The sequence below is a fragment of the Macaca nemestrina genome, chromosome X, assembly GCF_043159975.1.
Source record: "Macaca nemestrina isolate mMacNem1 chromosome X, mMacNem.hap1, whole genome shotgun sequence".
Lineage (NCBI taxonomy): Eukaryota > Metazoa > Chordata > Mammalia > Primates > Cercopithecidae > Macaca > Macaca nemestrina.
The window spans coordinates 12,369,656-12,393,079 of NC_092145.1; the positions used below are offsets into that span (position 1 = coordinate 12,369,656).

The window sequence follows — 23,424 nt, forward strand, 5'->3', positions numbered from 1 at the left end:
TGAGTATTGCATCTCTGCTGAACATCTTCCCTCTGCCTTTCCAGATCCACTCACCACCATTCTTTGCCTGTGCTGTTCTGAGAGGCTATTTAGGAAGGATTCTCTCAATGGGCTCCTGAACTCTCTGGTGTCCACTGGGTTTGGCTAATGAAAAGCCCCAAGGAGAGTTGGAGGTAGGAGGGAGAAAGGAAGGAGAGTGAGGGCTGTGGACCTATTCTCCTGGCTCCATCCCTGTGAGTCACCTCGAGCTGGATGAGTCTCTTGGTGGAGGTCACTGTACTTCTGAAGATAGCAATTTCCTCATGATTTATTGATTTTTCCAGATTCTAGTAACCACTTCCTCCGTGTTCTCATTCCTTTGGGTTTGGAGTGATGGCAGCTGCTACTAGCACAATATCTGATGTTCCCCCTGCATCTACCTGTTTATAAATGGTTCCTTTGAAGACAAATATTTGTCAAATATTCCATTTTGGATGTACCATCTGTTTGACCTAGATACTACATGCTTAGAACAGAGCCTGACATATAGAATATTCTTGGTGTATAGACTCTCTTGCTAATTGTAGCATTAATATTAGTGTAGAGGTAGTAGTCATTGCAGTGGAGGCAATGGTGCTGGTATTTTTCAAAGCCACTCATTCAGTCACATGCAAAGCCAGTAGTAGGATATATTCCTCTTTCATACTCAACTCTTTCTCAATGATTGCTTTTCAACTGTCTGTGCTCCAAAGCGAAATATACGGTTGGCTTCTAACTCCTTGCTCTTTGTGGCCACGGAGTGCTGCAAATCCCAGACAGATCCTATCCTATATCTGGTACTTTGTATGGTGTTTAAACCTACCTTAGACAGATAAAAATTGTAACAAAAATCATTAAGAATGTAGCTGAGGGTTATTATTATAATTAAACTAATGTCAGTCTATAATATCACTTGTACAAAGGTCCAAAAACAAAAGGTGAAAAGGTTTCAAGAAGTCCCTGGTTCTAGCCCTGGGTCCATCTCTGACTTACAGCATGACATGGGAGAGTCACTTTGAGTAGTTCCTCAACCTGATATGAAGAAGAAGAATATTCTTGAAAAGTGAACACATCAGAAATTTTAAAAAAAATCAATATGATGAACTCATTGTACACTAATGACCTTTAATTTTTTATTATTCATTTTGGTAGAAAATACAACATAATCATTAAGTTTTTTAATAGGAGTTATTTTGTAAAGTAAGCTGTAATCTTTCAATAGAAGTATGCACTGAATGTGTTCCTGACATTTTGATGAATTTTCATTGGATAGTGATATACTCATCCAAATATTTTTTGTAAACAAATTTAGAAAACAATTATAAAAGGTAATAAGATAATTGAAAGCTGTTATTTTCAGTAATTTTAATCAGTTTTTGACCTACCCTATTTGATGTGGCATGCCTGTTGGTTCTTGCTTGTTTTTTGTTTGTTTGTTTTTTATAACATGACATGACAGGGTGATGTTCTCACTGTTAATTGCAGGCAAAAGTCCAAAAGAAATAAATACTTAGATGTTAGTTTGCAATAATTTACTAAATGGAGTTGTTAATCTCTAGACAACATCTGGAGTTCACTAAAAAAGAAAAGTATACATTAATAACAGTGTTCTCTTGGTTTGTTAGTGTTTAGACGGCAGTAATGGGAGTGCTATGAATTATGTGTTTCTGGAGGTCAGCAGAGTATTTTTCTAGACTTTTTATTGATTTTATGGTATATGAAATAAAGATATATGAACCTGACGAACACTGGAACAAAAATCCAGGGTCTACTTCGCTTTTGTTCTATTTTTATTTTTTTTCCATTATTGTGTTTTGTGACTTCCTATAGAGAATGGGACAAGTGTCAAACTATGGGAGGAATCTAGGGCCATGCCTTCTTTATCTTTGGCTCTCTCTCTTGTTCTCTTTCAAAACATTTTTAGCTTTTTATTTTGAAACAATTATGAGTTCACAAGAAGTTTCAAAGATATGTACATGGAGGCCTCATGTACCCTTCAACCAGTCTCTCCCAATTAGTAAAATCTTCAATATACTACCACATTACACTATCAAAACTAGAACATTAACATTGGTATAATCCAGAACTTTTTAAGATTCAACACTTTTCTTTTGGCTATTCTAGTCACTTTATATTTCCATGTGGATATTATAATTATCTTGTCAATTTCTATTAAAAATCCTTTTTAGAATTTTGATTAGAATTGAATTGAACCTACAGATGAATTTGGAAATAACTGCCATTTTACAATATTGAATCTTCCAACCGAAAATCAAAGTACACATCTCGATTTTTTATGGCATTAATTTATCATTGCAATTTTTTCTAGTTTTAAGTGTACAAGTCATTTACATCTTTGTTCAGATATATCCCTAAGACTTTAATACTTTTAGTGATATTTTAAATTGCACTGTTCTTAGTTTCAACTTTCAGTTGTTGAAATTAACTTCCAGTCCACCCTAGGACTACCATTAGCTGAAACATTGCCTCTTCTAATATATAAACTTCTAATATATAAACATACAATTGATTTGTGTATTGTTCTCTTACTCTGCAATCTTGCTAATCTCAATTACTGTAGAAGCATTTTTTTAGATTGACTTTTCTACATACACTCTCATGTAGTCTTTGACAAAAGACACTTACTTCTCCCCTTCCAAACTGAATACATTTTTTTTTCTTTTTGCACTGGACACAATCTCCAGTACAAAGCTTAACTATGCCCACACTGGTGCACATGTTGGTCTTAGATTGTAGTATCCTGCATGTAAACACTGAGAACAACTTCCAGCACTTGAATATCCACTCCTTCCCCCACCCACATACTGGCTGAATTCATGTTGGGAGACTATATTTACTATGAACATACACCCCTCATTTGAAACAAGACTAGGATACACGGTAAAGAATGTTTATTCACTAAAATTTTGACAGACTCAAGGCCATTATTTCAGATGGGAAATAGGAAATTTAAAAGAACTACATGGACATTGAGTAAAAGAACATGGATTGAAATTTGCCTGGCAGTAGCCTAAAAGTAAATGGTCTTCAAGGTGCATATGCAAGAACTGTAGGAAGGAAATGGGATAATTCACATCTCCACCAATAATTAAATGTAGCCACACTAGCTTGGAGGGATTTGAGGTGAGACATGTAAAATACTAGGGCATGGTGGGTGCTGGAAGACAAAAGAATGAATCACTTACTAGGAATGGCTGTGGGGGAGGGCTTGAAGGAACCATCCTCTCGCTTCCATGTGAACCATGAACATTAAACATGGAGAAATGAGGAGCGGCGGCAGATCCGTTTGGGATGCATCGTCTTCAGGGGATGCCGAAACAACAACAGCATTTGGTTTCCTCTACACCACTTTCCCCTCCCCCGCAAGCCCAGGGAGTGGGCAGCAGTGGTGCTTTGTGATGTCAAAGCCACCCTAGGACTGCCATTGGCTGGGACGCTGCCTGTATGATCAAACAAAGCTCAAGGGCGTGGCTTTGCCTTGTCACCAGGAGGGTATATATAGGGAGGGCAAGAGCTCTGGGACATTCCCCTGGGAAGCTTCAATATAGCTGTGGAAGTCTGCACTCTACAAGAGCCTACTATAGACATTCTACAACCAACCCCAATCATGGAAAAGCCAACTTCAAGCACCAATGGGGAGAAGATGAAGAGCCCCTGTGAATCCAACAACAAAAATGACGAGGTAAGATTGTTAGGTTTTGAAGGGAAGGCGAGGGTGAAAGAAAGACACACCAAGAGGGGGTGGCTCAAACAGCAACACAGGAATACTGCAGACACCTGTGGAAGTGGGGGGCCCGCTTAATGCCAGAGCCCACTGCTGCTTACAGGCTGGGGTGCTTGTAGGTATGGGTGGGAGGGGCCTGGGCAGTATGGCTTCCTGCCTGGCAGGATATTGATAAGATGGTTTTATGGTCAGGCTGTTTGGTCCTTTTTCCAGTGGGATGTCATTGTGGTGTTTCTTGGAACTTTGCCCAGCAAGATATGATAGGAAAGTTTCTTTAGTTGGGCCTTTGTCCGCCTTGTGTTACGATGATTAGGTAAGATTTTTCTCCCAGCCCGAACCCCCATGGAATGTTTCACTTTGACCAAAGTCTGCAAAATAGCAGGGGGCTTATTAAATGGTGGTTTGGACTCGCATTCTTTGCCTTCTACTTTAGTATAAAAGGAAGAGAGGCGTTGTTGAGTATCTGGCTGCCTCCTGCTGAATAGGGGAGCTGTAATCAGGGTTTGGGTTTTGAAGCAGTGGGTGTTGGACTTCAGAGTGGTATTCCTGGAGGCACTGGTACTGGACTTGGCAGAGGAGAAGGATGGTATCCATGTGTTGCTGGGTGGCTGCCTGGACGAGGGAGTTTGGCCTTCGGGAGATAAAGCAGGATATGAAGGTGAGTATACATGGGCCAATTGTAGTATCAGGAGGAGGAAGATTAAGGGCCCTAAGAAAGGGGCCACCTGTTATCCCAGTGCTGAGTGCAGCAGAGATGTTTAGTTCTGCTAACACTAGAATGAGATGTAGAGCCTGCTTAGTGTGTGTGGAGGAAGATGAGACAGAAGCTACTAAAGGAACCTGGATGGTCTACTTGTTAGGCAAAATGTTAATGTCTAGACTGAAACACCAGGGTGCATGTTCCTGACCAATTGGCCAGTAAGCAGAGATAAGAGTTTGTGCCATAAAGGAAGAAGACACTGGGGGTGGACAGACAAAAGTTGTAGGTTATGGTAGCAAGCCATGAGAAGGTGGGGGTTGAATTCAAACCCTTTGTTTTAACTTTTATATTTTTCTAAGTTGAATAGCTGCCAGCAAGGGTAGCCCCTCTGAGGGCCTGATAGGAAATGGTAGTGGGGGAGGAGGTGAAGGCTGTTTGGTTTTGGAGAGAGAGGGAGAAATGGGTTTTTGTAACTATTAACCCCTGTGGTCCTGATAGGGCAGAAGGATATAGGTTGCAGTTGAGGGAATTGTTTGTGGATTTTTTCCAGGGAGCGCCTTTGAGTTGGATACATGGAGAGCGGCGCCGTCAGAGAGGGGAGGGATTGGTAGGAGGTGTGGGAGGGGTTGGTAGGAGGTGTTTTATGGAATCTGACTGGTAACATCTTCAGTTAAGAGGCTATGAGGCGAAGGAGGGTGACAGCCCTGTGTGTGACAGTGTGGGTGGATTTGATGGATTGGGGGGAAAAGGTGTTTAGCCGAGCAAGATTATAAACAGGTTTGGGGAATGAATTGGTCAAGTAGGTGAGATGCAGGTTTATTTTGGACTGAGTTCACGTGGCCAGGTTGACAGGAAGGGTTGTGAATTGCTGGATTTGTGTGGACAAACAAATTTAACAGTTGGAAGGAAGAGGGGAGTGTGACTGATTTCCAAGGCAATGTGTGAGGCTGATGAAGGGGTCTCAACTGTTAGAGGCTAGGGGTTGGAACTTCGAGTATCCCACAGACAAAGAGGACAAAAGAAGAAAGAGGAGATTTGAGTAGAAGTGAAATTTTGGAAGGTGCCCTGCAGTCATACCTCTTGGATTAGTGTGACAAATTGGTAGGACTATTCAGGCACATGGGGAAGGGAAACCAGGAAAGATCTGAAATCAAGTAGGAGAAAAAAGATTGGAAATTGGAGACGGAGAGTGTTATGGACTAAGGGTTGGCAACTTTTGGAATTCTTGTAAGTACAGTGAGGTTGGTCTTGTGAGGGAAGGAGAATAATTTGGGGGTGAGCAAATTTCTACATGTGGATCTGGTGCTCTTTTTAGTTTGGAATGGTGCATTCAGTGTGGAAAGGATGTTAGCTTTGCCCCAGTCAGAGTAGTTAGGATAACCTGGTGAGGACCCATCCACATAGGTTGGAGAGGGGAGGAGGAGGAGTCTGTGATTCAGACCCAGTCCCCTGGTTGTAGGGACAGGGAGGAGTGTTTTCAGGATGGACGTTTAGGCTGGGTCAGTAAGCATTTGCATACTGTCTCATTAGGTGTTGGGTGAGGTGTAACGCCGGCCAAGTATTCCATATAGAAGGGGGAGAGAATACAGGGAGATCCTGGAGGATAAAGGGGCATTTGTACATGAGCTTAAATGGGCGTACACTGAGGGGCTTTTGGGAAATGACTCATAAACGCATGAGGAACAGTGGGAGAAGTGAAGTCCAGGTCATTTTATCCTTTAGGGAAGGTTGGTTAGTTGCTGTTTTCTAAAAAAAATTTCCTGAAGATTCTGGGTGGTAAGGAATATGCAAAGCCCATTTAATGTTTAGAGCCTTTATCAGCTGTTGGTTAAACTGTGAAACAAATTGGCCCATTGTTTGATTGGATGCAAAAGGGGAGTTTAAACCGGTGGATAATATGGGTGAAGAGAATAGAAGTGATGGTGTGCGTCTTTTCAGTGGTGGTAGGAAAAGCTTTTATCCATCCAGAGAATGTATCTACCATTGTCAGAATGTAGAGGAATGTATGGGGGGCATGTGAGTAATGTTGATTTGCTAGTCTTGCCCTGGTAAGTGTCCTCAGGCTTTGTGGTTGAAAAGGAGGTGGTTTGATAGCTTCCTGAGGGGAAGTTTGAGTGCAAAGGCAACATGCCTTAGTAATATGTTTGAGATGGGCAGCTATGGTGGAAGAATGTATATAAGTTTTTAAAAGCTGGAGTAGGGGCAGTAACCGGCATGGAAATGGTTGTGCACATATAAAAGAACAGAAGGTTTTTTCAACTTGGGCAAGACACTTTTATCATTGAGGTAGAACCATTTTTTCCTGAATGGCGCCAGCCCGGGCAAGTGGAGTTTGTTCCTCCTGGGTATATACGGGGTGTATGCTGGGAAAAATGAGCAATAACGATGGGGTTGTAAGGGCTGCCTGCCAGGCTGCTGAATTTGTTGAAAGTTTTTTTTTTGAGTATGCATCTTTAGACTTTTGGCGCCCCTTGCAATGGATAATGGTGGCCATCAGTGGTAGTTTATCCACCCCCAGCAGCTTATGTATAAGTTTGCCATTTCTTGTGGGGGTTCCTTTCGTAGTTAGGAAACCCTGTTCCTGCCAGATTAAGGCATGAGAGTGTAGGACATGGTATGCATATTTGGAATTGGTGTAAATGTTGACCCTCTTTGCCTTTGCTAGGGTGAGGGTCCTGGTTAGGGCAACTAGCTTTGCCTGTTGAGAGGTAGCATGGGGTGGGAGAGCATTGGATTCTAGGAGTTTATTTTCAGCAATGATGGCATAGCCAGCTGCTGGACATGGCTGCCTAAAAGAGCTTCCATTAATTAACCAGGTATGTGTTCCCTGCAAATGGGCATCTGAAATGTGTTCGAAGTGGGAGGAGAGGGAGTCTAAGAGGTCCAGACAGGAGAGAGCGAGCTTAGAGTCGGAAGTGTTTACAGAAAGGAGGGTGGCTGAGTTGAGAGTTTTATATCTCTGGAAGGTGATTAGAGGGTTACCTATGAATAAGGCATGTACCTGCTGAAAGTGGGATGGTGGGAGGGATAGAAGAAATTGATGGTTTATGAGGTCCTGTAGGTAATAGGAAGATGCAATAGTAATGTGTTGGTAGAGAGGGAGTTTCCGTGCCTCTAAGGCCAGCGATGTGGCCACACCTGAGATTTTTAGTCAGAGTGACCAGCCTTGGATGACAGAGTCCAGTTGTTTTGAGAGATGTGCAGTGGCTCGTGGGGCGTCGCCATATGTTTGGCAGAGCAGTCCAAGAGCAAGGCCTTGGTCGGAATATACATACAAAGTACAGGGCTTGGGATTGGGCAGTCCCAGTGCCAGGGCAATTAAAAGGGCATTTTTTAGCTTTTAAGTGGGATTTGTTGGGGCAAGCTGGGTTTAGGGGTTTTAGGATGGGCCCATGTGAGGCCACATATAGTGGCTTGGCCAGCAAGTCAAAGTTGGGAGTTCACAGCCAGAAGTATCCCACAAGGCCCAAGAAGGAGGGGAGGTCCTTTTTTGTGTGTGGGGAAGGGGCCTGTCACAAATTAGCTCCTTTCATTGTGTTGGGATGGCTCAAGAATTAGGGGTTAGGACAAATCCAAGGTAAGTAACTTTGGTTTGGGCTACCTGAGATTTTGTGGGTTAGGCCCAATATACTCGATTATGAAGGAAGTTTAAAACCTGAGTGGTGTGTTGAATGGACAGGTTAAGGAACGGGCTACAGAGAAGGAGGTCCTTGACATATTGGAGGAGGGTACTAGGAGCAAGGGGAAGTTCAGCTAGGTCCTTGATGAGGGCCCGTCTGAACAGGTGGGGCCTATCCCGGAACCCCTCTAAGAGTACAATCTATGTGTAAGTCCATGTGTAAGTCCTGTAAGAGTACAGGACTTGTATTAGGATTTGACCAAGTTAAAGCAAAAAGACTTTAGTAAGCCAGATTTAAGGGAATAGTGAAACAGTCATCTTTTAGTTCCAATACAGAGGACTCATAAAGATGTGTTCTCTGTCCTCCAGGGTGAGGGTAGAGGAGAAGATGACATATATGTCATGCCAGGTAAGGTCGTAAGATTTAGGGAAGTACAGAAATTCCTTGCGGAAGGAGGTAGGATCCATTGAAAAGGAGCCAAGTCTCTTTTTAATATGGGAGAAGTCAGCTAGAGAGAAGGGAACTTGAATTCAGATTATGCTTTCAGCCCTCGCGACCTCCTGCAAGGGAAGGACTTTGGAAGGCCTTTGGGCATGTGCTTGGTTTCTGGAGATAGGGGGTTGGGCGTGAGACCTGGTTTGAGGTGGAGAAGGAAGGGGGGATGGAGGGCGACAGTAAGGGGGTGAAGGAGCCGGATCCGAAGGAGAAGGTGGAGGGAATGGTGGTGGGCAGGAGACTGAAGAATGGGTGTGTTGGCCAGGTTGAAATTCAGAGGAGGAAGCCTTGTCCGTAGGAGGAGGCATTTTGGGGGGTTTCTCCTTGTGAAGGAAGATTTGAAATGGTGAACAAAATTGGCAGAAAGAGAGAGAGAGTGAGGCATGAAGCAAAGCACTTCAGATCATTTACCATTGTGTTGGAGAAAGTTTTTTAGATTATGTTGAATTTGGAAGTTGAATGTTCTGTTTTTTGGAAGAGGGGAGTGTATACTCTGGATGGGAGTGAATACCCCAGAGGAAAGTGAGTACTCGATTCTGCCTGGGAGAAGGGACCTGGAGAGTCAGGGTAGCCCTGTAGCTATTCATGCTCCCCAGAGGCCAGACTAGCCAGAGTGGCAAGCGTTCTGAGGCTGTCCCCTGAGAAGGGAGGCTGCGGTCACCTGGTGACTGGGGAGAACTCTCACCCAGCACTGGAATTTTTTTGGAGAACTGGCAGAAATAGAGAGGAATCCACAATGGAGGAAGAGGGAGACTCATTCACTAATTGAAGCCCAGTGTTGGATGTGATGTCCAGCAATGGGGGTGATACTTGTTACAGCTGCCTGGAAAGGGGAAGGAAGGAAAAATAAGATGGAGAGTTTGATCAATATCTGGAGGTTAGCCCAGCACTGGAGAATATGAGAGAATAGGGGGAACAGGACTCAGAACAGGGAGTCCACTCAGGATCTGGAAACAGGCCCCAGTCTAGTTTGTGCTTCTTGCTGTTTGCTGCTTTCTGCTTTCCAGGTTGCAAGAGAAAACTTACCCATCAGAACCCAATCACCATTCTGGGTTTTGGCACCAAAATGTTAGGTTTTGAAGGGAAGATGAGGGTGCAAGAAAGACACACAGAGAGGGGACATCTCAAACAACAACAGAGGAATATTGCAGACATCTGTGGAAGTGGGGGACCAGCTTCATGCCAGAGCCCACCACTGCTTACAGTCTGGGGTACTTACAGGTATGGGTAGGAGGGAGCTGGGCAGTATGGGTTGCTGCGCAGGAGGCTATTGATAAGATGTTCTTATCGTCAGGTGGTTTGGCCCTTTTCCCAGTGGAATATCATTGTGATGTTCCTTTGCAGCTGCCTGGAAAGGGGAAGGAAGGAAAAATAAGATGCAGAGTTTGATCAATATCTGGAGGTTAGCCCAGGGCTGGAGTATACGAGAGAATAAGGGGAACAGGACTTAAGATAGGGATGTTTCTTTAGTTGAGCCTTTGTCCTCCTTGTGGTCAGGTGGTTTCTCCTGGCCCGAAACCCCATGGAATGTTTCATTTTGACCAAGGTCTGCAAAATAGCAGGGATCTTACAAAATGGTGCAGTTTGGACTAACAGATGATCCTACCCATGCTCCTCTTCTTCTTCTTCCCCATAGATCTCTACCCTATGATTCCACCTTGTTCTTCTCTGGCACAAACCCCTTCCTCAAACTGCATTCCTTCTCATAAAGTCCCCCTTGCTATCCAGTCTCTATCCTATTCACCCAAAATAATGTCTTTCTGGCCTCTCCCTGTTTTCTCACCAGATGCAGGAGGCACCAAACAAAGTCTTAGCCCCTGAACAGAGTTTGAAAAAGACAAATACACCAGAATATCCAATAATATTTGTGTATTACCACAAGAAGGGTAAGAAAATAAATTCAAACCAACTGGAGAATGACCAGTCCCAAGAGAACTCCATTGATCCAATCCAAAAGGAGGAGGACGAAGGCGTAGACTTATCTGAAGGATCTTCAAAGGAGGATGAAGACTTAGACTCATCTGAAGGACCTTCAAAAGAGGACAAAGACCTAGACTCATCTGAAGGATCCACACAGGAGGATGAAGACCTAGGCTTATTTGAAGGATCTTCACAGGATAGTGGGGAGGATTAGTCACACATAGAGAAACCAAATTGGACAAATCATCACTACTGATGGAGATGATTACAATAAAATCGGGTTTGAGGAGTTGATGACTGTGTATATCTCTGTCTGTTTTCTGGTGGTTGGGGGGAAGGGAAGGGAAGAAGTAGGCATTTGAGTAGGGAGGGATATGAGGTCCTGTAGGGTTGGCAGACAGACCCACAGGTTGACAGCCAGACATTGTAAATAAGGACTGGGGGAGGACTGACTCCTCAGACAAATTTTCTTCTTAAAATTTTGTCTCACAGGAGAGGAAGAAAAGGACTTGGTGTTTCTTGGTGCATGTGATTGTATAGAAGAGCATATAAAAAGATGTATATTGGCCGGGCATAGTGGTTCATGCCTATAATTCCAGCACTTTGGGAGGCCGAGACTGGCAGTCACCTGAGGTCAGGAGTTTGAGACCAGCCTGGCCAACATGGTGAACCCGTCTCTACTAAAAAATATACAAAAATTAGCCAGGCATGGTATCAGGCACCTGTAATCCTAGCTGCTTAGAGACTGAGGCAGGAGAATCGCTTGAACCCAGGAGGCGTAAGTTGCAGTGAGCTGAGATCATGCCACTGCACTCCAGCCTGGGGGATAGAGCAAGGCTCTCTTTCCAAAATAACAAAAATAAAATAAAATAAAATAAAATAAAATAAAATAAAATAAAATAATCTGTATTGTATATAGGTGACAGTGACACTCTTTCCAAAATGATGACATCAAAATCACCACCTCCAGGCCACATACATCATAGTGGCATGGGTTATAACTCACCCAATGCTGTGAGCAACTGAAGCCCCTCAAATGGATCAAAAACCTCACCCTACATAAAGTAAGACATCATGTCACATACACTAAAATAATGGTGCTTGGAGGCCATGGTCCCAATACTAGGGCATTTCCTTGTTAAGAAACTTTAGGTGGAGCAGTAGCCTACCAAGTGTGGGACACTGGGAGTGGCCATTGTCTACTGCAGGCAATAAAGGAAAGCATAGTCTACAGGGAATTTGAATACAATGATACAAATAAGAGTTGTTATTTTTATTGCCACTTCCATACACCGGCATTTCTACAGAATGTCAATGATTAAGAATTCTTCCCTTGAAAAAAATATTGTTTTGATTGAAGGGAATACAATAGAGTGGTTTTGGCATCAAGTTTAGAGGGCTGAGTTACATTCTTTGAGTTAATTGCCAAGACCCTCTCCTGTTTATTCACTCATTCACTCTCCTTTATTTCCATGACCCAGTTTTATTTCTCTTGTCTATATTGGCAATCATTGTAATGCATTTGGTGTGTATCCTTTTCTCTGTATGAGTGTCAATACATGTTTTTTTTATGGACATTTGTTTTCAATTTATGTAGCCATTGTCAGTATTTAATGTTTCACTCAGGCCTGTTTTTAAGATGCCTCTATTTATATATAATCTGTTCTTCCCTTGTAAATGAATATATCAGGTACATTTTTGTATTTTGTAAATTTTAGAAAGATATTTTGATTTTTAATATTTGTACCCACCTTCTGGTCCATGTTTTGTTTAATTTATATCTTAGTGTTACATTTTCTTTCAAATGACTGTAAATACTATCATGTGCTTAATTTTGATTTCCACATATTCAATGTTAGCATATAGAAGTGTGATGGATTTTTTATTTCTATTTTAAAGAAATTTTATTGTGTATGCTTGAGGTTTACCACATGATATTATGGGATACATAAAGTAAAATGGTTACTATGGTGAAGCAGATTAGCATACCTCTCTTCTTAGTTTTTAAGTGTGCGACAATGGCAGCTAAAATCTACTCATTTAACAAAAATTCATGACAATTTCATCAGGTTTAGTCTCCCTGTACATTAGATCTCCATCTTTGTTCATCCTACATACCTGCTATTTTGTGTCCTTTGACCTACTTCTTCCCATTTCTTCCCCTACCCCCAATGGTTCATTCTCTGCCTCTGTCTACTTGAGCCCCTTATTTATATGGTGCACATATGAAATCATCAAATCTTTTTCTTTCTGTCTGGATTATTTAACTTACGGTGATGTCCTCCAGGTTCATCCATGTTGTGGCAAATGCCAAGGCCTCTTTATTTTAAGGCTGAATAATATTTAATTCTGTATAACTATATATAACTACACACACACACACACACACACATACACACACACTCACAGAGAGAGAGAGACCAAATTTTAAAATCCAATTATCCATTGATGGGCATTTAAGTTGTTTCCATATCTTGGCTATTGGGAATAATGCTACAATGAACGTGAGAGTGCATATATCTATATGAGGCTGTGATTTCATCTCATTTGGGTATATACCCGAAAGAAGGATTACTGGGCCATATGGTAGTTACTTGTTAATTTTTTTAGATACCTCCATATTGTTTTACATTATGGTTATACCAATCTACATTTCCACCAACAGTGTACTAGGGTTCTTTTTTCTCCACACCCTCATCAACATTTGTTATTTATTGTCTTTTTGATAATAGCCATCTTAACAAGCATGAAGTGATATAGTGGTTTTAATAGGCATTTCTCTTATGATTAATGATGTTGAATGCCTTTTAATATATCTGTTAGCATGCCACTGTAGGAAGTAATATGAAGAGATACCAGTGTATCTTTTACTCAGTTTCCTCCCATGATAAGACGTTGCAAATGTACAACATTACAACCAGAAACCTGACATTAATACACACCATCTATTCAGATTTCACCAGTTTTACATGTGCTCATCTGTGTGTGTGCTTAGTTATATTCAGTTTTATCATATGCCTAGATTCAAGGAACAACGCCCATAATAAGAATACAGAAGAGTTTCATCAACACGAAAGATCTCTCATGTTGTCCTTTAATAGCCACCACCAACCTTCCTCTCAAGTTAATAACCCCTAGTCATGACTATTCTCCACTATATAATTTTGTCATTTTCAGAGTGTTATGTGAATCTTTCAGTATGTAACCTTATGGAATTGGTGTGTTAGTCTGTTCTTGCCTTGCTATAAAGAAATACCTGAAGTTGAGTAACGTATAAAGAAAAGAGGTTTAATTGGCCCACAATTTTGTAGGCTGTACAGGAATTGTTGCCAGCACCTGCTTCTGGTTATGGTCTCAGGAAGCTTACAATTATCACAGGTAAAGGGAAAGCAGACACATCACATGGTGAGAGCAAAACCAAGAGAGGGAGGAGGTGCTACACACTTTTAAAAACCAGATCACATGTGAACTCAGAGCAAGAACTCACTCATCACAAAGGGGATGGTGCTAAGCCATTTATAAGAGATTCACCCCCAGAATCTAATCATCTACCACCAGACCCCACCTCCAACACTGGGAATTACATTTCAAAATAAAATTTGGAGGGGACAAACATCCAAACCATTTATTTTGTCACTCACCATAAGTCTCTGAGGATTCATTCATGTTGTTGCATATATCAATAGTTTATTCTTTTATATTCCTGAGTGTGATATTCCATTGAATAAATGTACCATAGTTTGCTTAATCTTTCTACCTGTTGAAGGGCATCTGGGCTGTTTCTAGTTTTTGGCTATTACAAATAAAGCTGTTACAATCATTCACATGCAGGATTTTGTATGAATGTAAGATTTCATTTCTCGGCAATAATTACCCAGATTATGAATAGTATGGTAGTTGCCCTATTTGGTTGTGTCAGGAAATTCCAACCTTTCTAATGTGGCTGTATCATCTACATTCCCAGCAGCAATGCATGCATGATCCAGTTTCTTCGCATCTACACTAGCATTTGGTTTTGTCACTTTTAAAAAGCTTGGCTTTTCTGGAAGGTGTGTCCTGATATCTGATTGTGGTCTTAATTGGCATTTTCCTGATGGCTAATTATATTAAATATCTTTTTATGTACTTAATTTGTCATCCATATATTCTCAGCCCTCTCTCTTTGACAGATTCATGACAACGGGTTAGAACAAAGATGTCGACAATGTATGTATTAAGTCTGAAAATGACACAAAGATTAGAAGATTTTTCTAATAACAAGATTTAAATGCAGTAAGAGTTTAAACAGGCTAGACTGTGGTCCACTTGAACTATGATTGTAATCAGACAAGAGAAATTTACTAGAGAACATTGGTATGCTGTGATCTTGGAATCCCAAAACTAGTATCTTGTGAATAGAACGAGAGACATTTGGTTTAACAGTAGTATCAAAAAAGCAACTTAGAGGTTTTCAATTGACAGTGAATAGATTGTGAACCAAGCATGTGAAAAGGCTGTTCAGAAACTACAAGTATCTTTGAGTAACTTCCATGGAAATGTAACTAAAACAAGAGGTGACTTTCTCTTCCTGTCCTGTGTTGATCAGACTACACTTGAAGGAGTAGTTCCAGTTGCGGACCTTTAAGAGGAAGAGAGACAACTTAAATAGTCACCTGAGGAAGGAAGAAATCTGAGTGATGTTGAGACCTGAAATGGTGTCGTGGGGCAAATGATGAAAATAACTGTATCAGGTACTGTTCTGATGGGAAACAGACCGTACACTCGAATAGGAAAATTAGAGGAGGGTTTAATAAATGTCTAACACTTAGTGATTACAGAGGAATGGGACAGTACAGGGAAACCAGAAGAAATAACTTGGAGTTGGAAACAGGAGGGCAACTGCTACTAACCCTAAGTTTGACAGGGAGAAGGAGGAGACTATTACTGGAACCTGGAGAATTAGGGAGCTGTGTGTAGAGAACTGTCAGACAAAAAGTGATCATCTAGGTCAAGAAATGAAACAGAAATTTCAGAAATTACAGAAATTCTGCAAGGAAGGAGCCAGATAAAGAAATACTCTGACTTCATTTTCCTCCTCCTCCAATCGTCTGCAGGGACCTACCATTCACTAAAACTAACCCGAGGCCAGAGAACAAGACAGCCCATTGTCAGGCCTCTGAGCCCAAGCCAAGCCATCATATCCCCTGTGACCTGCACGAATCCATCCAGATGGCCTGAAGCAAGTGAAGAATCACAAAAGAAGTGAAAATGGCCCTTTCCTACCTTAACTGATGACATTACCTTGTGAAATTCCTTTCCTGGCTCAGAAGCTCCCCCACTGAGCACCTTGTGACCCCAGCCCCTGCCTCCAGAGAACAACCCCCTTTGACTGTAATTGTCCATTACCTACCAAAATCCTGTAAAACGGCCCCACCCCATCTCTCTTTTCGGACTCAGCCCACCTGCACCCAGGTGATTAAAAAGTTTTATTCCTCACACAAAGCCTGTTTGGTGGTCTCTTCACCCGGACGTGCGTGACACTTATTAATACAGTCCATGGTTTATATGAGTCAGATTTTTAGGAGCACAAAGCAGAGTGAAGAAGAGTGGAGAACGGATCTGGTGAAGCAAATAGACGGTATATTAAGAACACTGAACTCAGAGAAGCAAAAGTCTCAGGAGAGATCAGTGTCTTTCTTCAACTCTTTCATATGGCGTCATGTGGAATCAGGTCAGACTTACACTTTTTGAGTGTCATGCCTATGATTAGTAGGGCCACAGTAGGGAACTTGGGGGAAAGTGGCATAAACTCCCTTAGGCAGTTGATGTGGATGAGTTTGTCCTGGAAAAGCTGTTTACAAAATGATCAACTGTAATTTTGCGCTTTTGGAGCTCGGAAAATAATACCCCAAAATGAAGACCTCAGGAGCAAAAGTCTTTCTTTAATCTTCTCCTACTCTCTTGTCTCTCAGTCTCATTCTCCCCCAAGGCTAGCCGTAGAAACTAGAATCCTTCTTCCCTAAGGTGTGTCACAGAAACCAAAACATATTTTCCCCAAAGGCAGCAATGAAACCTAAAAATATTGCTCTCATTTTCACTCCACCTTTCTGTGTGGAAACTGGCCATGAAGAAATGGCCTCAGTACCTTGTTTGACTGTAGGTCAGAAGACCCCCATTTCAGAGGGGTCCCTGCCCCACCCCCAGAAGGAAGGATGCTGCCCAAAGAAGCCAAGAATAATCTAGACATACAGGCCTCTCTGTGTTTCCCCACTCAGTTCATCAGTGTTAGTTTATAGCCTTTTTGTCCAATCCTATTTCTGCACCTCTGTCCATACTTCCTTAAACCTAGGCATAAAATACACAATTTCCCCTGTCTCTTTGGGTCTTCGTTCTGCAGGCTCCCATGTACACCCATTAAACAAATCTGTATACCTCTTCTGCTATCAAGCTGGCTTTTGTTGGTGATATCTAGTGAGCCCTCAGAGGGCCTTGCCCGCTACAGCTCTTCCCTGTGGGTGCGAATATCTCACCATGCCTGTTACTCTCTACATCAAAATGTCTAACACTTGCTACCATATTTCCCTGGCGTAAAGCAGAAAGTTGTTGTGTTTTTGAAACTTGATATCACTTGGAAAATAATAGTTGTATTATTTAAAAACTTGAACAGTGGCAAGGATGTGTGGTAGCTTGACTGCTAATTTCCTGGAAGTTCAGACTTGACCTTGTTTGCTGTGGTACCATCTGGAAATAGCATGGAGCCCGACACACAATAGGCAATTAGTAAATATTTGCTGAATGATGGCACAAGCGTGGAAAGTAAAGTGTAGCACGGTCACGAAAAAAAAAAGACTGATAGTGACTCATAAAATGTTCTAGCCCCAGCTGTGGTTATAACTAAAAATATAATCTTGAGCTAGTTAAAGAAACACCCTTTAAAGGTGATATCCAATCATCTAATTCCATGAATTTAGATTTAATCACTAAATGTTTGGGTCTATGTATCACATTAATCTAGTACAAATATATCCAAAGTATCCAAGATAATGGAATGAATCTCCCTAGCTGAGATTTTAATAGAATACTGAGGCTGATATCTACTCTAAAAAAAATTGAGGCTGATATCTATTAAAAAATAAAAATTTCTATGCATAGACAGTATATATAATGATCTTAATTATTATTTTCATTTTACACAACCTTAATTTTTTTCTGGAGTTTTATTTCAGATACGGGGGTACACATGCAGGTTTGTTGCATGAATATATTGCACTTAGGTAATGATTCTAGTACCCAGTAGGTAGTTTTTTCACACATGCTCTCTTCCCTCCCTCCCCCATCTTGTAGTTTAGTATCTATTGCTTCTACATTTATGTCCATTTGTGCTCAATATTTAGCTACTGTTAATAAATGAGAACATCTGGTATTTGGTTTTCTGTTTCTACATTAATTCACTTAAGATTATGGCCTCCAACTCCATTCATGTTGTTGCAAAGGACATAATCCCATTGTTTTTAATGGCTACATAGAATTCTGTGGTGTATATGTACCACATTTTATTTATCCAATTCACCTATTGATGGGCACCTAGATTGATTCCATGCATTTGCTATTGTGAATAGTGTGGTGGTGAGCACACGAGTGCATGTATCTTTTGATATAATGATCTATTTTCCTTTGAGTATATATCCCATAAGGGGATTACTGGGCCAAATGGTAGCTCTATTTTAAGTTCTTTGAGGAATAGCTTAATTTTTAAAAGATATCCAAAGATAATTTTACTTTAGTAAACTTTAAATTGGTGCACATTTGGGTGGGCACAGTGGCTCACACGTGTAATTCCAACAGTTTGGGTGACTGGGGTGGGCATATTGGTGAGGTCAGGAGTTCGAGAGCAGCCTGGGTAACATGGCAAAACCCAATCTCTACCCAAAATACAAAAAAAAATTAAAAAAATAAAAAAATAGCCAGGCATGGTGTTGTGTGCCTGTGGTCTCAGCTACCTGGGAGGCTAAGGCAGGAAAATTGAGCCCAAAGGCCAGAGGTTGGAGTGAGGCAAGATTGTGCCACTGCACTCCAGCCTGGGTAACAGAGTGAGACCCTGTCTCAAAAAAAATAAATAAATAAAATAATGCACATTTAAATGAAGAGTTTGCATTGAAATGCTTCACTAAATGTGAATAACACTATTAATACTACTAATAATATTGAACATTTTCAAATAATTATGTCTAACATTTATTTAGCATTCACTAAATATCAAGCACTTCATATGCATAAGGTAATTTAACCCTCACAAGCAGCTTATGGTTCTGGTAGTTTGGCTATCAGCATCCTTAGGGAATGAGGGATGGAGGCCACATAGCAAGCAGTGAAAGAGAGATTCAAACCCAGGCAATCTTGAATAAAGAGTCTGAATACATATCCACTCACTATAAATATTATCTCTTGACTTTTCCTCAGAAAGCTCATGGTAAATGCACGTTTTCTGTTACATAAATTCAAAGATACCATGACTGCATATTAACATGGTTTGGTTCTGTGTCCCCACCCAAATCTCATCTTGAATTGTAATCCAAATTATAATACCCACATGTTGGGAGAGGGACCTCATGGGAGTTAACTGGATCATGGGGGACATTTCCCCATGTTTTTCTTGTGATAGCGAGTGAGTTATCATGAGATCTGATAGTTCTATAAGGGACTCTTCCCTCTTTCCTCATTCTTCTCTCTCCTGTAACCATGTGAAGAATGTCATTGCTTCCTCTTCACCTTCTGCCATAATCGTTAAGTTTCCTTAAGACTCCTCAGCCATATGGAACTGTGAGTCAATTAGACATCCTTTCTTTACAAATTACCCAGTTTCAGGTATTTCTTTACAGCAGTGTGAGAATGAACTAATACAGTAAATTTGTACTGCAGAGAGTGGGGCACTGCTATAAAGATACCCAAAAATGTGGACGTGATTTGGAACAGGCAGAGATTGGAATAGTTTGAAGGACTCAGAAGAAGACAGGAAGATGTGGAAAAGTTTGGAACTTCCTAGACACTTGTTGAATTGTTTTGACCAAAATACTGATAGTGACATGGATAATGAAGTCCAGGCTGAGGTGGTCTCAGATACAGATGAAAAACTTATTGGGAACTGGAGCAAAGGTCACTCTTGCCATGCTTTAGCAAAGAGACTGGCAACACTTTGCCCCTGCCCTACAGACCTGTGGAACTTTGAACTTGAGACAGATAATCTGAAATTGAAACTTATGTTTAAAAGGGAAGCAGAGAATAAAACTTTGAAAATTTGCGGCCAGATGATGCAATGGAAAAGAAAAACCCATTTTCTGGGGAGAAATTCAAGCCAGCTGCAAAAATTTGCATAAACAACAAGGAGCTCCAAAGCAATGGGGAAAAGATCTCCAGGGCATGTCAGAGGTTTTCATGGTAGCCCCTCCCATCACAGGGCTGGAAGCCTAGGAAAGAAAAAAAAAAAATAGTTTCCTGGGCCGGGCCTATGGCCTTGCTGCTTGGTGCAGTCTCAGGACTTGGTGCCTTGCATTCTAGCTGTGACAAAAAGGGGCCAATATACAGCTCAGGCTGTTGCTTCAGAGGATGCAAGTCCCAAGCCTTGGCAGCTTCCATGTGGTGTTGGTCCTTCCAGTGCACAGAAGTCAATAATTGAGGCTTGGGAACCTCTACCTTGATTTCAGAGGAGGTATGGAAACTCCTGAATGTCCAGGCAGAAGTCTGCTGCAGGGGTGGAGTCCTCATGGAGAACCTCTGCTAGGGAAGTACAGAAAAGAAAAGAGGGGTTGGAACCTGCACACAGAGTCCGCACTGGGGCACTTCCTAGGGGAGCTGTGAGATGAAGGCCACCATTCTCCAGAATTCAGAATGGTGGATCCATCAACAGCTTGCACTCTGTGCCTGGAAAAGCTGCAGGCACTCAATACCAACCTATGATAGCTGCTGGGAGGGGGCTGTACCCTGCAAAGCCACCTGAATGGAGCTGCCCAAGACTATGGGAGCCCACCTCTTGCATCAGCTTGCCTAGGATGTGAGACATGGACTCAAAGGAGATCATTTCAGAGCTTTAAGATTTAATGATTGCCTCGCTGGATTTTGGACTTGCATGGGGCCTGTAGCCCCTTTGTTTTGGTCAATTTCTCCCATTTTGAACAGGTGCATTTATCCAGTGCCTGTACCTTCATTATATCTTGGAAGTAAGTAACTTGCTTTTGATTTTACAAGTTTATAGGTAGAAGAGACTTGCTTCATCTCAGACGAGACTATGGACTTGGACTTTTGGGTTAATGCTGAAATAAGTTAAGACTTTGTGGGGGTATTGGGAAGGCATAATTGCATTTTGAAATGTGAGCAGGATGAGATATGGGAGGGGCCAGGGACAGAATAATATGATCTGGCTCTGCATAACCACCAAAATCTTGTGTTGAATTGTAATCTAAATTGTAATTCCCACATGTTAAGGGAGAGACCTGGTGGGAGGTGATTGAATCATGGAGGTGGTTCCCTCATGCTGTTCTGGTGATAGTAAGTTCTCATGAGATCTGATAATTTTATAAGGGTCTCTTCCCCCTTTTCTCATTCATCTCTCTCCTGCCACCATGTGAAGACTGTCCTTGATTCCCCTTTACCTTCAGCCATGATTGTTAAGTTTTCTGAGCCCTTCCCAGTCATATGGAACTGTGAGTCAATTAAACCTCTTTTGTTTATAGATTACCCAGTCTTGGGTATTACTTTATAGCAGTGTGAGAATGGACTAATACAAATACTTTAGTTTTAGGGCCTGCATTGCAGCAATTTACCTTTTACTGCACTGACATCTAATGATACTTTAATGCATTTCTGATATTGCCTAGAAGAATGTACATGCATCTGAAAAATTCTATTGTAGAATGTAGCAGCTGGGTTGAGAACAGTTACCACAAACAGATAGACATGACTATAAACTAATATAGCAATACTTCTGTCAATTAACAATGTGCACCTGGGTCAATCTGTGGCATGCTCTCCAACTTATGACATAGTACACAGGGCAAGCTTTAGTCATCACAAGGGTTGTATGTCTTCCAGTTTGTGTGCTCTCATATGTGGGATTAATTTGCTTTTGATCATTTCTCTGAAAAAGATATTTTTAAATTAAAGAATATTATTAATTTCCTGTATACTTTTTGGTGTTTTGTTTGTTATTTGGTGTTTAGTTGGAAAACCAAATGTTTTTTTATTGGTGTTTGGGAAAGTGAAATCTTTCAAGTTTTTTAGGATAAACAAGATGGTTAATTCAGTTAGCACTCAACACTTGAAGAGCTAGTATTAAATCAAGTATTTTAAAAATTTATATCAATAATAATGGTATTAAATTTTAATTGTCTGTTCCTAATGACCTGTGATAACATTTTAGGGCCCCAATGTACTATTTCTACATAAATTTAATTGGAAACACGAGGAAGACCAAATTAGACATAGAGGCTATTTAGCCTTTGGATCTCAAACCCTACGCAGGAAAAGATGCTGAAAAATCTAAACGTTTTCTTCTCCCTTCAGTTTCTTTCTTTTCAGTAATATTCTCTATTTAAGTAAAAATATGTTTCACATAGTATATCATAGTACAATATTTACCAACTAAACCTATTGAGTCTGGCACAGTTGGGATCACATCTTTGAGCAAATATCTGAGAGTTGATTTTCTTATCTGTATAAATTAGGCTACTAGTTCTAATTGTTTTTCTCTCTGAGGATTAAATGAAAAAAAAAAACTTCTTATCCATTTCTTAATTACTAATAGAAGCAATGGCTAGAAAATTCCTTCTTGCATGTCAATTGTGCAAAAAAGAATGGGAATTGTTTCGTTTCTCATTAAAAAATTACCATGGGCAAAGGATATCTTATGGAGGTATAGCTGAAAGATTCAGGTGTACCTGCAAAGTAGCTGTATGACTACTACAGATTTACAGACCCCCAAATGTATTCATGCCTAGAGAGTAGGTGCTCCCTTTTCCTAGTCATCTTTCTCATATAATGAAGAGTTTAATACCAGCTAGAGCTACTCATCCAGAAAATCAAAAAGGAAAGCAAAAATAGCAATGATATTATGCATCTCGAGATAAAGACGAAGTGACATCAGCAAAGATTGCAGAGTAGGCAAATTAAGAACACCATTTCTCATCCCCTCACCCTAAAAAGCAACCAATAACTGGCAAAAACTTAAGTGAGAATCAATCGTATTGAACTCTGGAATCCAGTTAAAAATTACGAGCAGGGGGAAATTTGGTGAAGAAAGAAGCTACTGCTTTGTAGTGAGAAAGTGCTGTGGTATTTTAAATTGCCTGTCTACCATCACCCACACTACAGCTCTGCAGTAGTAGTAAGAACAGCAATGTGCACTTCACTCCTGGGGTAGATTGCTGGTGCCAGAGGAAGTAATAGAGATTTTATTCTCAAACAATGTGGTTGTCAGTTGCAGGCTGTCTGGAAGTTTCTGTAAAGACTTGCATGATAGTTTTCTTTCATTTTGTCTAACTTTGACCATTTCCAGGTCTGAGACAGCTTACTGAGTTGTTTTTCCTAAAAGCAGTTAAAAACATACTGATTCTTGAAGCCTAGGAAAAGTGACACTAGGTATCAACATAGACAGACCAAAATTCTGGGAGAGAAGAGATGAGAAAGGAGATGCATGTGAGAATAAAGGGCTTTTAAAGCTTCCATGTCTATGGAATAAAGGAGAAAGCTACCTTCATGCCAAAGGTGAGACAAATGCTCAAAAAGACCTGAGAAGACCCTATGCATTTACCTTTGCCTAGCTCCAGTCTCTGCACAAGTAAGAAGTGAAGGCTAAGGTAGAGTTGTAAACACCTTGGGAAATTGCTGAAAGAATGGCACAACAAAAATCCAATTTGCAAAGACTGGGAGAATATATATATATTTTTTTACTTTTT

At 41.0% G+C, this 23,424-nt stretch overlaps 1 protein-coding gene and 1 long non-coding RNA gene across 2 annotated transcripts in view; one reads left to right on the plus strand and one right to left on the minus strand.

Annotated features, from left to right (window-relative positions):
* The window catches only part of LOC139360761 (uncharacterized), a 209,948-nt gene extending 206,483 nt beyond the window's left edge, over positions 1 to 3,465 (minus strand). The window contains exon 1 of the long non-coding RNA XR_011618226.1: positions 3,225 to 3,465. This is a non-coding gene — a long non-coding RNA (uncharacterized lncRNA). The remainder of the gene's footprint in view (positions 1 to 3,224) is intronic.
* Positions 3,466 to 3,530: 65 nt separating this feature from the next.
* LOC105485082 (sperm protein associated with the nucleus on the X chromosome N3) lies at positions 3,531 to 10,792 on the plus strand. Its single transcript, XM_011747283.3, has 2 exons — positions 3,531 to 3,721; positions 10,365 to 10,792. Exons 1-2 carry the CDS (start codon positions 3,647 to 3,649, stop codon positions 10,710 to 10,712), a joined length of 423 nt encoding a protein of 140 aa, XP_011745585.2. The 5' UTR covers positions 3,531 to 3,646; the 3' UTR covers positions 10,713 to 10,792.
* Positions 10,793 to 23,424: the final 12,632 nt, after the last annotated feature.